Raw genomic sequence first — 14,069 nt, 5'->3', positions numbered from 1 at the left:
GAGTGGACTTTAGGATTTTCTAGACTTAATTTGATGCATGATGTAGCCATTCTCTCATTTCAATATGATTTGTGGGGGGGAAAAAGCTGGAAAAGGGAAAGCAAGATAAGGACTGGTGGAGGGCATTTAAGGAAATTAAAAAAATGAGATTAGGGCTTCCCTGTGGCGCAGTGGTTGAGTCCGCCTGCCAATGCAGGGGACGTGGGTTTGAGCCCTGATCCAGGAAGATCCCACATGCCACGGAGCAACTCAGCCCGCGTGCCACAACTACTGAGCCTGCGCTCTAGAGCCCACGAGCCACAACTACTGAAGCCTGCATGCCTAGAGCCCATGCTCCGCAACGAGAAGCCACCACAATGAGAAGCCTGCGCACTGCAATGAAGAGTAGCCCCCCACTCGCCGCAACTAGAGAAAGCCTGCGTGCAGCAACGAAGACCCAACACAGCCAATAAATAAATAAATAATAAATTAATTAATTAAAAAATGAGATTAGTATCTAATTTCCTTTATCCCAGTTAAAACTGTTAACTGCAAGATGGATTGACTTGTATATACTTATTAATGTTTTGTATAACATGTGATGATTAATAAGGAACCCAAAAGGGCCTAATTAGGGGAAGTCTAGGATTTTGTCTATTTGTTTATTTGTTCATCTATGACTGCTGATATTCTGCTCATCCTTCTATGCTCAGCTCAAGTAACACCACCTCTGGGGAAGCCCTCCTCTACCCCTCCTAAATTTTTGTATGTCTCTCCTTGAGGCCTCTGCTCTGGTCAGCATTTTGTGTTAACTTTATTATAGTCCTTATCATATTCTTGCATTAATGTATTTTGGAATTCTTTGGGCTGAGCACAGTGCCTGGCATATAATAGGTTTCTAACTAGATACGGTTAGCCTTATTTATTGTTATATTTATAAGAATTATTTATCTTTTTCACAGTGTTTTTCTGTGATCCTTTGAATCTTGAACTGCTACGGTTGGAACGAATCATTTATAATTTTCCAAAGTACAGATGGGTGTCATACGATTTCTAAAATACATATGTGATTTTCTAAGTCTCAGTGTCCATATCTGTAAAATGGAGAGCTGCATATTTTACAGGTAGTTGAGAATGTCACTTATTAGCTGTGTGATCATGGCAAATGATCTAAGCTTTTTGAGCCCGTTTCCTTGTCTTTAAATTTAAATTATTGTGAGGATAGATGTGATACTCCATAAAAACTGCACAGAGCAGTGTCTGCTAATGATAAGCACTCAATGATAACTATTATTATTAACACTGAAATGAAATATTAACAATGATTTATATTAATAAATGACAATGAAATGAAGTAATTGCATGAGGAAGTGCTGTAGAGTGATACTAAATGTAAAGTATTGTCATTATTATCATTATTAGGAGATTGAATAAGAGCCATAAATAAATTGATATTAATACTAGAATAAGAACTATAACTTACAATGAGTCAATAAAGGAATTCCACAGGTATTCCAACGTTTGGATGCATTATGAGTGGTATATATTATTATTAGTGTACTAAGACCAAAACCTGTACTGCAAGTCCCATCATCCTGTAAGATCTGTCACACATTGAGGAGGAAAACAAAGGAAAAAAACCAAAAAACAAACAAAAACCTATTGGACCCGGATGTAGGCAGAAAACTACATTTCCCAGCGTGCTTCACACTCACATCTCCTCTATATATAGTTCATCCGGGATCTTCGAGATGCTGTTTGGCGACTCGTCGCCATTCCCGGAGCAGCTCGGCCTCGGCCCAGAGGCGAGTGTCGGTCTCTGTGTCGGAGACACTTGTCCCCGACACCAAGACAGCAAGCCCTCTCCCTTGCCCCGCGGCGGGAGAGCGTGTCCGGCCGGCCGGCGGGGCTCGCGCACTCTCCCTCGCCTGCCCTTTCCCCGCAGCCTCGGCCCCGCCAGGCCCGGCCCGGACCTCCGAGCCCCGGCCTCCTCCTCCTTCTCGGTCACCGCCGCCGCTGGGCTCAAGAGCCCCGCCCGCCGCTTCTCCTTCCAGTTTGAGAAGCCGAGGAAGGAAACAGGGAAAAATGTCGCCATGAAGGCCGAGAACCGCTGCCGCCGCCGACCCCCGCCGGCCCCGAACGCCATGAGCCTGGGTCTCCGCCGCGCCCGCTCCGCTCCGACTGCCGCCGCCGCCGCCAAGGCCCCCTTTGATGCTGCAGAGCTCCCCCAGCGCCGCCGCCACCGCCTCCGACATGGACAAGAACAGCGGCTCCAGCAGCTCCTCCGCCTCTTCGGGCAGCAGCAAAGGGCAACAGCCCACTCGCTCCGCCTCTGCAGGGCCGGCCGGCGAGTCTAAACCCAAGAGCGGTAAGAGCGGGCTCCTGTGGCGGGGGGCGACTGCTCCTAATGCTGGGGAGGATCCTCTCTCGTGTGCCAGCTGGGTCACCCAGGGACAAGCTCCGCTTTCTACTATTCATATCTTTCTCTTTTCCATGGCTTCCATTACTTCTAGTTAACACTTAATGAGAACTGTACTGCGTGGTTTTAGTACATCTTTGCATTAAAGCTCGAAATTGCTCGGTGAAGTAGATGCTATTCTTATCCCCATTTTGCGGATGAGGAAATTGAGACTCAGAAAAGGTGAGGTCACCAGCTAGTATATGTAGTAGGCCTGAAGACCTGGTTTGTCTGATGCACCAGCGTATGCTCCTAAAACCACTAAGTTCATTTACTCTTAATGTTGAATTAGAATTGGGTAGTGTTCAAGTTTAAACGGGAGGGTGGGGCCCAGAGATTTGTTAAACTCAAATCTCATGTTGAATAACCTGGTCCCAGAAGTCCCCAGATGAAGAGGACTCATCTTTGAATGGCTTTGTTTAGTGTGGAGTAGTGGTTAAGAGAACAATCTCTGGATTCAGTCTTTTTAGGTTTGCCAGACCTTGAGCGAGTGTCTCAGTTTCCTTATCTGTAAAGGTGGAGAAAATAAATTAACTTAGGAAACAACTGAACTAATGCTTAGGAGAGTACCTGACACCTGTAATGCACCAAATGCACAACATGTCTGTTTCCTTGTTAGACTAGGATGGTGTCATCTTATGGGGAAGATTTTGTCATTTCTGTAGTCATGCCTCTCAATATTAAATATGACCATCATGATAATAATAGCTACCATTTATTGAGGCCTTACTATGTGCCAGGTACTGGGCTAGGCTTTTACCTCTTTTTTCAATACTCCAGTCACCTGTCCAGCAGGGTGGAATTGTTCACATCTAAAGAAGGAAAAAGGTGAGAAGCCCGGAGGTCTGGAGTTGAATGTCTTCATCTTACTTCAAAGCTCTGCTCTTTTGTATTTTGATTAAATTAGCAGTAAGAGGAAATGTTTTCAGTGGGAATAGTGGGGATGTGTGGCAGAGAGGGGAACATTTGGAGTCCCCAGATGTGGAGTTCCAGTTGTTTAAAACTTTCAAGATTAAGAAAACTGCAAGGCTGACTTAAAAACCAGAAAAACAACTGTAAGGCTGAGTTGAGTTCAGAGTTTTTCTGCTCGATATAGCAAACTTGTTTACCTGGTACGTCAGGGTCTTCTAGAGCTTGCTTTTGGAACTCAGGTGGAGACCAGTTGTCTTGATAAGAATGAATGCTTTAAATATCTAAGCAGGGATAAGTGTAGACTCTCAGGCCACGTCAGGCAGTATTATGTAGACTAATTTTGGGGTTTTGCACATGTGTAGGTTTATCGGAGATCTCCCCTAGAGATAGAGGTTTGTCAGTCCTCTTGGCCAGTGTTGGAACTAGTTTAGAACAGTCTGCATATTTTTCAGTACAGCTGATAAATAACTTTTGCAGTCTATTCCTAGATGTTAAAGATTCTGGTTCTCCAGCTATCTTAATTCTCAACTAATTTTTCTGGGGCTCCTGTTTAAGCCTCTAACTTACAGTCATGAATCAGTTGCAGTAAATGCCTTAAGTTGATTTATTATTTAGTGAAGCAGTAGGTGAAAGTTTGCCCCAACTCAAACAAAATAATACAGCAACAAAACTGAGGTATGTAAGGCATTTTACTTGTATTGTCCTGACTTTGAATATGTTGATTAGTGGAACTAACTCTCATTACCCAACAGGATGATACAGAATTCTATTGTGGTTTGACCAAAGCAAATATTTGTCAGTGTTAACATTTCAGTCAGACTTGTATAGAGTAAGTATTAATTGCTGGGTTCATTCTGACCGAAGTGAATTTTTTTTTTTTTTAAGCAGCTACATAAAGGGACTTCCCTGATGGTCCAGTGGTTAAGACTCCACGCTTCCACTGCAGGGGGCACGGGTTCCATCCCTGGTTGGGGAACTAAGATCCTGCATGCCATGCGGCATGGCAGAAAAAAGAAAGAAAAAAAGAAACCCATAAAATACTCTTTTTTTTTTGGCCGCTGCTGCCATGGGGCATGTGGGTTCCTTAGTTCCCCAACCAGGGATGGAACCCGTGCCCTCTGCAGTGGAAGCATGGAGTCTTAACCACTGGACTGCCAGGGAAGTTCCCCTCCCCCCCAAAAAAAAACCCCATAAAATACTTCTAAAACACTATTCACCTTATCAATTGCAAGCTTCTGAGGAAGGAAGTAAAAACTCATGGAAAGGACTTTTTTGCTGGGCTTTATGAAATACACAGGTGTGCCCTCTGGTAGCATTAGTTTTTGTTTAATGTGTAAGAGAGCTTGAATATATTTGCCATTGCTATTGCCTACTTTTCTGGCTACTGCTATGTATATTCCCTTAGCAAAAAGGAAGGATAGCCCTGTAGCTAAAGAGTTCGTCATCAACCATAATCACCTGTTTGCATTTAGGAACAAATTCAGAGACAGTAAATAGAGATTAAAAATGGCTTAGGAAACTAGATATTGGCTAAGGTTGAGCTGAAAGGTAGCATATACTGCCTTAAGAACATTACAACTAAGACTAATGCTACCATAGCAGATATTGTTCAGGACCTCTTACACAGTGACTTCTACTTCTAGATGGCTGCTCTAACAAAAGAGTAGATTGAAATTTTGCATAATTCCGTAAAAAGATTTCAGTAGGATTTCAGAAGCTGACTCAACACTTGATGTACTTGATTCACCTGGAAATTGTTGAAGGGACCTCTTGAGTTTCATGGTACTGAGTTGAAGGAAGAACAGGAAAGGTGAGGTGAAAAGACATGACTTAAAAAAAAAAAAAAAAAAAAAAAAAAAAAGACATGACTTACAACTTGTCTTTCTTTTGTTAAAGTAACAAGAACAAGAGTTTTTCAGTTTTTAAATATTTAATTCCCTTTTCCACTCTCCTTTTCCTACCTCACATGAGAAAAAAACCTTTGGTTTCTAATTCTGTAAACCATGTGTGTAATAAATGGTCATTTGCTTCCTAGTTACGTGATAAATATACTTGAGTCTTTGTTCCTGCGACTGGCTTAAGTTTGCCCTTCATGCACACAGGAAATAAGTACATTTGGCTAACAGGATTTACTTGATCTTTCTGGCCAGATTGGCATACCACAGTTTCTTTGCCTTGGCTAATTGCTTCAAACATTTGCATAATATTCCTTTTCTTGGATCTATTCCTACAGTTTTGTTCCAGTAGGGCTAAGATGTAGTTCTAAGAACGTTCAACAGTAAATATCCCAGGAATGTAGCCCAGAGGAGAGAGGTGGTTTAGAGTTTGGGGAAAGTTGTTTAGAAAGAGCAAAGAGGGACTTCCGTGGTGGCACAGTGGTTAAGAATCCTCCTGCCAGTGCAGGGGACATGGGTTCCATCCCTGGTCCGGGAAGATCCCACATGCCGCGGAGCAGCTAAGCCCATGTGCAACAGCTCCTGAGCCTGCGTTCTAGAGCCTGCGAGCTACAACTACTGAGCCCACATGCTGCAACTGCTGAAGCCCACGCGCCTAGAGCCCATGCTCCACAACAAGAGAAGCCACTGCAACTAGAGAAAGCCTGCGCACAGCAACAAAGACGCAACACAGCCAATAAATAAATAAAAATAAATATGTAAAAAAACAAACAGTAAACTAATTTAAAAAAAAAAAGAGCAAAGAAAGTAAAAAGAGGCAAGAGAGAGACCTGGCTGTTTTGGGGCAAACAATGGACCCTGGCCCAGAACCAGTCTCTTGCCCCATCCTTCTGGGTGGGGGATGGTACTGCCATGGAGGTTAAAGGAAGGTCAGGTATTATGAAGCAGTTATTTTGAGGTTGGTGGTATGAAGCACTGTCCTGACACTCTTCCTCTTATATTCCGGTACCAGAAGCCAGGTTACTAGGGGTAATCTGCTCTGAAGAAAGCCTCTGAGTTGTAAATGGACCTGGAGGTTTTGATGGCTTTGAAAATTAAGGTGACTTAAAGCCTTCAATAAACACCATTTAGGGAAGTTAAAAGAATTTCCAGGCTGGTTGGCTTGAGTCCTTGGTTTCTATGGCTTTTTGAAAGTCTAATAGGTGCTCTTGATAGGAATTTTAGATTTATTAATAATAGGCTTTCAAATAACAGCAACTATGTGCCAGCCACCAGGGTAGGCATTTCTCTTAGTCCTCATGACTCTATGAGGAGGGAGGGGAGAGGATTAGCCCTATTTTACAGACAAGAAAACCAGGAGTTAGAGTAATTGTCCAAGTAAATTCCTAAGAAGTCCCAGGCAATATTACTAAGTACACTTTATATAAATTCACTTAACAAGCAAGTAACTTATTGGCACATGTGTCATTCCTGATACCCCCTCTCTCTTCCTTTCATTCAGAATTAATAATTTCAGCTGGACTCAGTTATCAGTTGATTCTGTAGTAAGGCCATATGTTGCCCCTCCAGAGGTGCTTGTCAACCGCTTTGGACGATGGGTAAGCAACTTGCTTGTGACGTGGCATGAATCAGCAGCAGAAACTTCCTGGCTGGTATTCTGATCTCTAGACTGTCCCACCTGTTACAACTACAGCTAGAAATGTTGGTGATGCCAAATTTTTTAACTGAAAAATTTATGGCCTGTTATTTGGTAATTGGGAGAAGAGACTGAAATATGTTTACTGTTACTTGGTGGAGACCTTTCTCTTAGGGAAATGTGGGACAGCTGAGACACAGTGGATTAAGTTTTCAAGTCTCCTGTGTTCTGGATTTGAGCCATTTAACTAATGGTCCATTTTGGAATGTGTCTTGATAGTTTTTGGCAGTTCTCAGCTCTGGGTGTGCATTAGAATCTCCTAAGGACCTTTTTTTTTTTTTTTTTTTTTAAATAAGGATGTGTGGGGCTCTTCCCTAGCAATTCTTTCTGATTCTTCAGGTCTGGTTTGGGCCCTGACATACATAGTTTTAAAAGTCTCTGCAAATGATTCTCTTGTGCAGCCAGGATTGTGAACAACCACTTTGAAATTTAAAACTTTCAACAGAGAATATGTGTGTCCTAGGAACTTAGTTTGACTTTTTTGTCTGTTTTCCAAAATCTAAAGCAGATCACCTCATTGCTATTTCCTATTAGAGAAAGGAGGACAGATTCATCCCCCAACTTATTCACATGTATATTCTGGCAAATTGCCTCAGAAATAGCACTCCTGAGTTTTATCTCTGGGTCCCAGGCCTAACTACCTTCAATCTTTAGCTGCCTGGGTCTAGAGATAAGAGCCAGCCTCTCACTTTAGATGTCTGACTTCATGCCTGTAGGTAAGTGAAAGACAAGATGAGGGAGTGGATTTTAGCAACTAAAATCTTGAATCCTTATGTGGTCAGTTGTAATGTTTTAGAAGTGAGCAGTTCACTGTCAGCAGTTCTGTAAGCATTATGAAACCGTTTCCTTGCCAGTGTGGTAATAAGTGAAGAAATGAAAACAGCCCTCCTCCTGAGTGCCAGGTTACCTTTTTTTTTGAGCCCTTGAAGTGTAGAATCTGGCTTTACCTAAATCTGTGCAGTCTAAATCTATTAGGTCTTGAAAACAACAGGATCAAATGCAGGATCATCTGAAATAGTCTTGGATAATAAGGTTTGGGGAACATATGTTTTCTGCATATGCCTATCCTCTTAAAACCTCATTTCTTTTCATGGTAAAGTTAGCTGGGGTTCTGTATCCCTCTGAATTTTCTGTTAATTTGAAATCTTACTATAAACTAATTCCATGGGTTGAGAGCAAGGCAGAATTTTTTTTTTTTTTTTTTTTTTTTTTTTTTGTGGTATGCGGGCCTCTCACTGCTGTGGCCTCTCCCGTTGCGGAGCACAGGCTCCGGACGCGCAGGCTCAGCAGCCATGGCTCACAGGCCCAGCTGCTCCGCAGCATGTGGGATCTTCCTGGACCGGGGCACGAACCCGTGTCCCCTGCATCGGCAGGCGGACTCTCAACCACTGCGCCACCAGGGAAGCCCAGCAAGGCAGAATTTGAGATCTGAAGCTTCATTTTCTAATTGTTACCACTGATGCCATGTTTGACAGTAACTGTTGCGAACTGAAGTAGTAGGTAAAAGTCTAGTTCTTAAATTCTAACTTTTAAGCTCTGGTCACTTTCCCTAACTGGGATTGAAAGGTGACTGGTAGGAGTGAACCCTAGCCTGGCAGTGTTTCTTTGACCATCTGTTCTGTTGACAGTGCTGCCATCTCACATGACTGGTCAGGTTTGGAGAGGATGGCATACCTCTCATTTATCCCATGTTGCTGGCAAACTGAGTGTGAAGTGGTTGCTTCGAAAATTTGGACTCTGGTTCATCAGCTGATGTTTCCTTTTCCCTGAGGATATGCTTCACCTTGAATTTATTTTTGTCTGCTGTAAAAGAAGCTGGTCACCTTGTCTAGAAATAATTTCTTGTAGGTACTTACAGTTTTTTAATTATCCAGATTATTAGTATACAGAACAGTAATTCTGTTTACTTAGGTCAGAATTTTAGAGGGTGAGGCCTGAGCACAAGAATCCCTTAAAAGCTCATCTGGGTGATTCCTACAAACTGTAGGATTGAGAACCACTGTTTTAGGCCAATGTGAATAGCTTCATTTCCCAAAGGTAAATGTCATTAACAGCCTGCTCTGTTGCCTTTCCAGACATGTTTTTATTAATTATATATTTTTAACATAAATAGGATTAAGCTATATTTTGGCAGGTGTGGGGGGGTTGTAGTTTCTGAGGCTCATGCTGGAGTCTTCTTTTTTTGCGGTACGCGGGCCTCTCACGGTTGGGGCCTCTCCCATTGCAGAGCACAGGCTCCGGACGCGCAGGGTCAGAGGCCATGGCTCATGGGCCCAGCCGCTCTGCAGCATGTGGGATCTTCCCGGACTGGGGCACGAACCCATGCCCCCTGCATCGGCAGGCGGACTCCCAACCACTGCGCCACCAGGGAAGCCCTGGAGTCTTCTTGACTTTATAAACTACCACCCCTTTAAAGTTTGAGGGTAAGCCTAATGGATTTCTTCATTAAAAGTCCCCCAACTTCTGTTTTCTCTGTTTTTGCTTTTAAAGCCATTAAAGTAGGGCACAGACTTGATTTGGTCAGATTTCTGTGTTGAAATAAGGCAAGGTGGAGTGAGTGAAGGGACAAGAAAGATTAGTCTTTTTTTGTCTGAAGACTAATTTGGGGACCTTTCACCGTTATTTACTTGGTATGGGTCTCAGGTTCTCAGATAGGTTTTATTTTGCCTCCTCTCCCCTGCTTTTTTTTAAAGCTGGTAAACTTTGGCACATATTAAATGTGTCTGGGGGCTTCCCTGGTGGCACAGTGGTTGAGAGTCTGCCTGCTGATGCAGGGGACACGGGCTTGTGCCCCGGTCCGGGAAGATCCCACATGCCATGGAGCGGCTGGGCCCGTGAGCCATGGACGCTGAGCCTGCGCGTCTGGAGCCTGTGCTCCGCAATGGGAGAGGCCACAGCAGTGAGAGGCCCACATACCGCAAAAAAAAAAATGTGTCTGGTCAGGGTTCTTCGTTCAATTTGGACAAAATAATCTATGCAGTTCAGCTCTGCAGTAGAAAAAGTGGGGCAAAGAATACAAATGAGCTCTTTACACAAAATACAAATGGTTAACAGACTGAAAAAATGTTTGTTGCTAGTCATCAGAGAAATTCAAATTTGAAACAAATTATTTTGACCCTTCAATTTAACAAAGTTTATTCAACTCAGTATTATAAAGAATGTAGTAAACTAGATGTTCTGTCTTATACTGTTGTTAGAATATAAATAAATTGGTATGGTTCTGGAAAGCAACTTGAGGATGTGTAAAAGACTTTATGATCATACTTAATCTGCTAATTCTACTTTGAGAACTTGACATAATTATACACACAGGCCTCTGTATAAAGAGGCTCCCAATACTATTATATTAAATAAACAAAAAGTCAGAAGCCACCTAAATGTACAACAAATTGGTTATGTTACACCGTAAGCATATGGTAGACAACAGTGTGGCCATTAATCATGTTTTTGAAGACTAGGGGCGCATGCAAATGCTCATGGAGTAATAGGTGGAAGACAATATATCTTATATGCCTGTCATTCTGTGGAAGATGTGTGATGAGTGTATAAAATGGAGAATAAAAGGAAATTAAACACTTCATGGGTTGGGCACTGGCGAATTTATTCTTCTGGTTTCCAAAATTGAACTTATGTTCTTGTAATTGGAGAAAAAAAGCAAGAAACAGTTTTTAAAAGGGTATAACTTCACGCTGATATACTCTTAGAGTCCAACTTCTTTTGTTTTGTCAATTTAATAGCTTCTCAGTTTGACCTCTAAAACGAATGTAAATATTGTTTTGCTTTTGTGCCTTCTGTATATCTGCTAAGACCTAGGCCACACCATTGCGGTATAGGGTCTAGCTGTGTTGTAGTAATTTAAGAAGAATGCCTTCTGTCCTGCCTCCAGATAAAGTACTTTTCCTTAATATAGATAGACTGTTCTTTTTCTGTCACTCTGTCTGAATGGACTTGTATCAATACAAGAGCAGTGATTAAGCTCTGTTATAAAGAAAGACATTGTGAACTGAGAGTCTATGTGGTTTGATCTATATTGTGTCTCTCCTGAGGGAGGGACCCTTTAGGCTTCATTCCAAAAAAAAATTTTTTTTTTCACCTTACTGTGTAATGTCTTGTCGAAAGCACTGATGCTCTGGCCCAACCCAGATTTCTTGGAGGTCATGGAAGGGCCCACTTACTTTTGTTTAAACACAATTTTGTTGGGAGGTGGAGAGCAATTCATCAAGTATATGTATCATTTCTTAACTAATTTTTTCACATTTCTTGCTTTCAGATGGAAAGAACTCAAGTGGATCCAAGCGTTATAATCGCAAACGTGAACCTTCCTACCCCAAAAATGAAAATTTTATCAACCAGTCCCGTCGCTCCAATTCACAGAAAAGCAAAACTTTTAATAAGATGCCTCCTCAAAGGGGCGGCGGCAGCAGCAACAAACTCTTTAGCTCTTCTTTCAATGGTGGAAGACGAGATGAGGTATGGAATTTTAGAAAGTCCTTTCCAGAACATAAGCATGAGGTCTGATCCCCCCATCCCCAGTTTATTAGTGGTTGGGAAGGGGTGGGAGCAAGAGGTCCCCCCCTTTCTGAATTACTTGAGTAGTTGAGGATTAACTAGGTTTGGAACTTCTCCTTTCTTCCCTTGAAGGTTATGAACATTTTCTTGGAAGACATTGTAATTATGGATTGTGAGAAATTATAGCAAATTTTGGGTACCGTAATTTGTATCATCCTTTAAAAAAATTTTGTGTCATCCTTTTATTATCACTCTTGATTTATAGGTACACTTTGGAATATTTAGGTAATAAAATGGCATTAATTAATGACATTAATTTGCCCAATAGTATCTAGAAAAATGTAAAATGCTATATATTCTTAGTCCCAGGTACTCTGATTTTAGGAGTTTCTTAGTAAGTGCATAAAGACTCATGTACAAGGGAGGTCATTGCAACATTGTTTGTAGTTGCACAATTTAGGAAACAAACTAAATGCTATCAGAGTTAAATACATTATTGGTTAAATATATTATCCTGCTGTTTGAATGTTGCCTACTATGTAACTAGTATACAACAAGATTTAATGGATGCACTAATGGAAGAATTCATTCACTCACCAGAAATTTATTCCTCACCTACTATGCACTAAATATCATTTAGAGTTTGGAACACAACATTGGGTAGAGCTTATAATCTAGTTTGGGGAGACAATAAATCGTTATGTAATAAATACAGTTATTAAATTTAAAAAAAAGTAGACTTAAAGCGGTAAAGGGATAGAGAGTAACAAAGAGTAGTTTTAGGAGGTGGCTAAGGAAAACTTCTCTGAGGACTCTCTGAGTCCTGAATGAAGCAAGGGAGCACACAGTAGAATTTGAGGAAGGGTGTGTTAGCAAGAGTGAATTTACAAGTACAAGGGACCAGAGATGATAATGTTTTTCGTGTGTTTGAGGTAAAGCAAATAGGCTACCATGCGTGGAGAAGCAGGAAATGAAGCCAAAGAGTAAGACAGAGGGATCAGATCACATGGGCCCTTGAAGGACTTTGGCTTTTGTTCAGAGAGATGGGAAGCTATTGGGGGGCTTAAGAAGAGAAGTAAGGTAATCTGACTTGGAATTGTAAAGGGGAGAGTGGAAGCATGGGGACTAGTTAGGAGCTTATTAAGGTATTCCTGGTGAGAGTGATTGAAACGGGATCATATTTGGGGAGATAGTTGCAGGAAGAGCCAGCAGGATTTTTAAATAGATTAGATGTGGGGTTTGAGCAGAGAAATAAATGACTAGTGTTTTTGGTAGGGGCCCAATTCAGGTACTGTTTGCTGAAATGGGGGCAAGTTCAAGAGGAGTACAGGGTTTTGGGATGGGGAGGGAAGGGGGATGTTTAGATTAGATAAAGAATGTCATTTGGAAGTGTTATATTTGCGTTGAGATGCCTGTTGGATCTCTGAGTATAGATAGGCTGTTAACTGAGTCGAGTTCAAGGAGGAGACCCTGGCTAGAGAGCTGTCCATGTACACTTGGTGTTTGCAACTATGGAAGTAAGTGGGATCATTAAGGAGTGAGTGTTGCGAAAAGGGAATAGATTCAAGGACTGAGCCTGGAGTCAGGATGATAAGGAACCAGCAAAAAGGGAGGAAGAGAACTGAAAGCCATTTGGAGAAATGGCTTGTTTTGTCCTGTGCTCCTGCTAGGCTGGGTAAGAAGATTCGGATGGAAAGTTGACCATTAGATTTGGAAATGGGAAGGTAGTTTAGGTTTTTGGCCTTGTGCTGCTTTGGTGGAGTGGTGAGGACAAAAACCTGATTGGCATAGCTTTAGAGAGGATATGAAGAAGAAACAGCAAGTTTAGATAGTTATTTTCTAGTGGTTTTGCTCTTACAGGGGACCAGAGAGGTGAGGCAGTAGCTTGAGGGGAATGTGAGGTCAAGAGAGATTTTAAGCTTAGAGAAATGCAGCATATTTCTGCTAATGGGATTGTTCTGGTAAGAGGGAAAATGTGATGCAGAGGAGAGAGAGAATTACTAGAAGTGTCCTTGAGTTCCTGAGGAGTTGGGGTCTAGTGCACAGGTGGAGGAGTTGGCTTAGGAGCTTTGCCAGTTCATCCACAGTAACAAGAGGAAGGCAGACTAGGAGCACGTTGGAGTTCTTTTCTGATTGTTCTTACTGTCTCAGTGAAGTGTAAAAGGTGAGCCAAGAGAGGAGGTTTGGAAACCAGAGGACTGGAGGATTTGTCTGGGTGTCTGGGGGAATCTGTGGAGCACAGAAGCGTAATAGGATTGCAGTATGACCGCTGGGCCGCAGAAAGGTCTACTTTAGTGAGGCTGATTGGTATGGTGTGGTTGTGTTCTTTAGCCATGTTTACTTGCTCTGATGCTGTGGATTAATTGGGAAAGTTTTGCCCGGTGAGTACAGCTGATAAAGAGAAGAGGGCAATGGAATAGGATCAGAGCCAAATAAGGAAAGAAAATTTGGGGGGAGGGTGTTGGATCACTGGAGATCCCAGTGGAGGTGAAAAGTTGTTAGAATCAGAACTAACGGAAACAAGCTGAGAAAGGAGTGAGTTGCTGGTAGGGTGCTCAAAATTAAGATGGTGGAAGAGGTGCAGTTATTCCCACTGTGGTCTAGACTGTAGAGCAGTGCC

General features: G+C 42.2%; 1 protein-coding gene across 6 annotated transcripts in view; it reads left to right on the top strand.

The window, feature by feature from the left end:
* The first annotated feature begins 1,725 nt into the window (after positions 1–1,725).
* Positions 1,726–14,069, top strand: part of RNF10 (ring finger protein 10) — a 31,626-nt gene continuing 19,282 nt past the window's right edge. For 4 of the 6 annotated variants that reach the window (XM_032602432.1, XM_032602433.1, XM_032602431.1 and 1 more), the window contains exons 1-2: positions 1,726–2,347; positions 11,211–11,410. In XM_032602432.1, coding sequence (XP_032458323.1) covers positions 2,191–2,347; positions 11,211–11,410 — 357 coding nt within the window. In that variant the 5' untranslated portion in view covers positions 1,726–2,190. The remainder of the gene's footprint in view (positions 2,348–11,210; positions 11,411–14,069) is intronic. The other 2 variants (XR_004345348.1, XM_032602434.1) reach the window with 1 other exon arrangement.

The sequence above is a fragment of the Phocoena sinus genome, chromosome 14 (genome assembly GCF_008692025.1).
Source record: "Phocoena sinus isolate mPhoSin1 chromosome 14, mPhoSin1.pri, whole genome shotgun sequence".
Classification (NCBI taxonomy): Eukaryota; Metazoa; Chordata; class Mammalia; order Artiodactyla; family Phocoenidae; genus Phocoena; species Phocoena sinus.
Note: the sequence above shows the minus strand (reverse complement) of the source record. Positions and strands in the feature narration are given on the sequence as shown.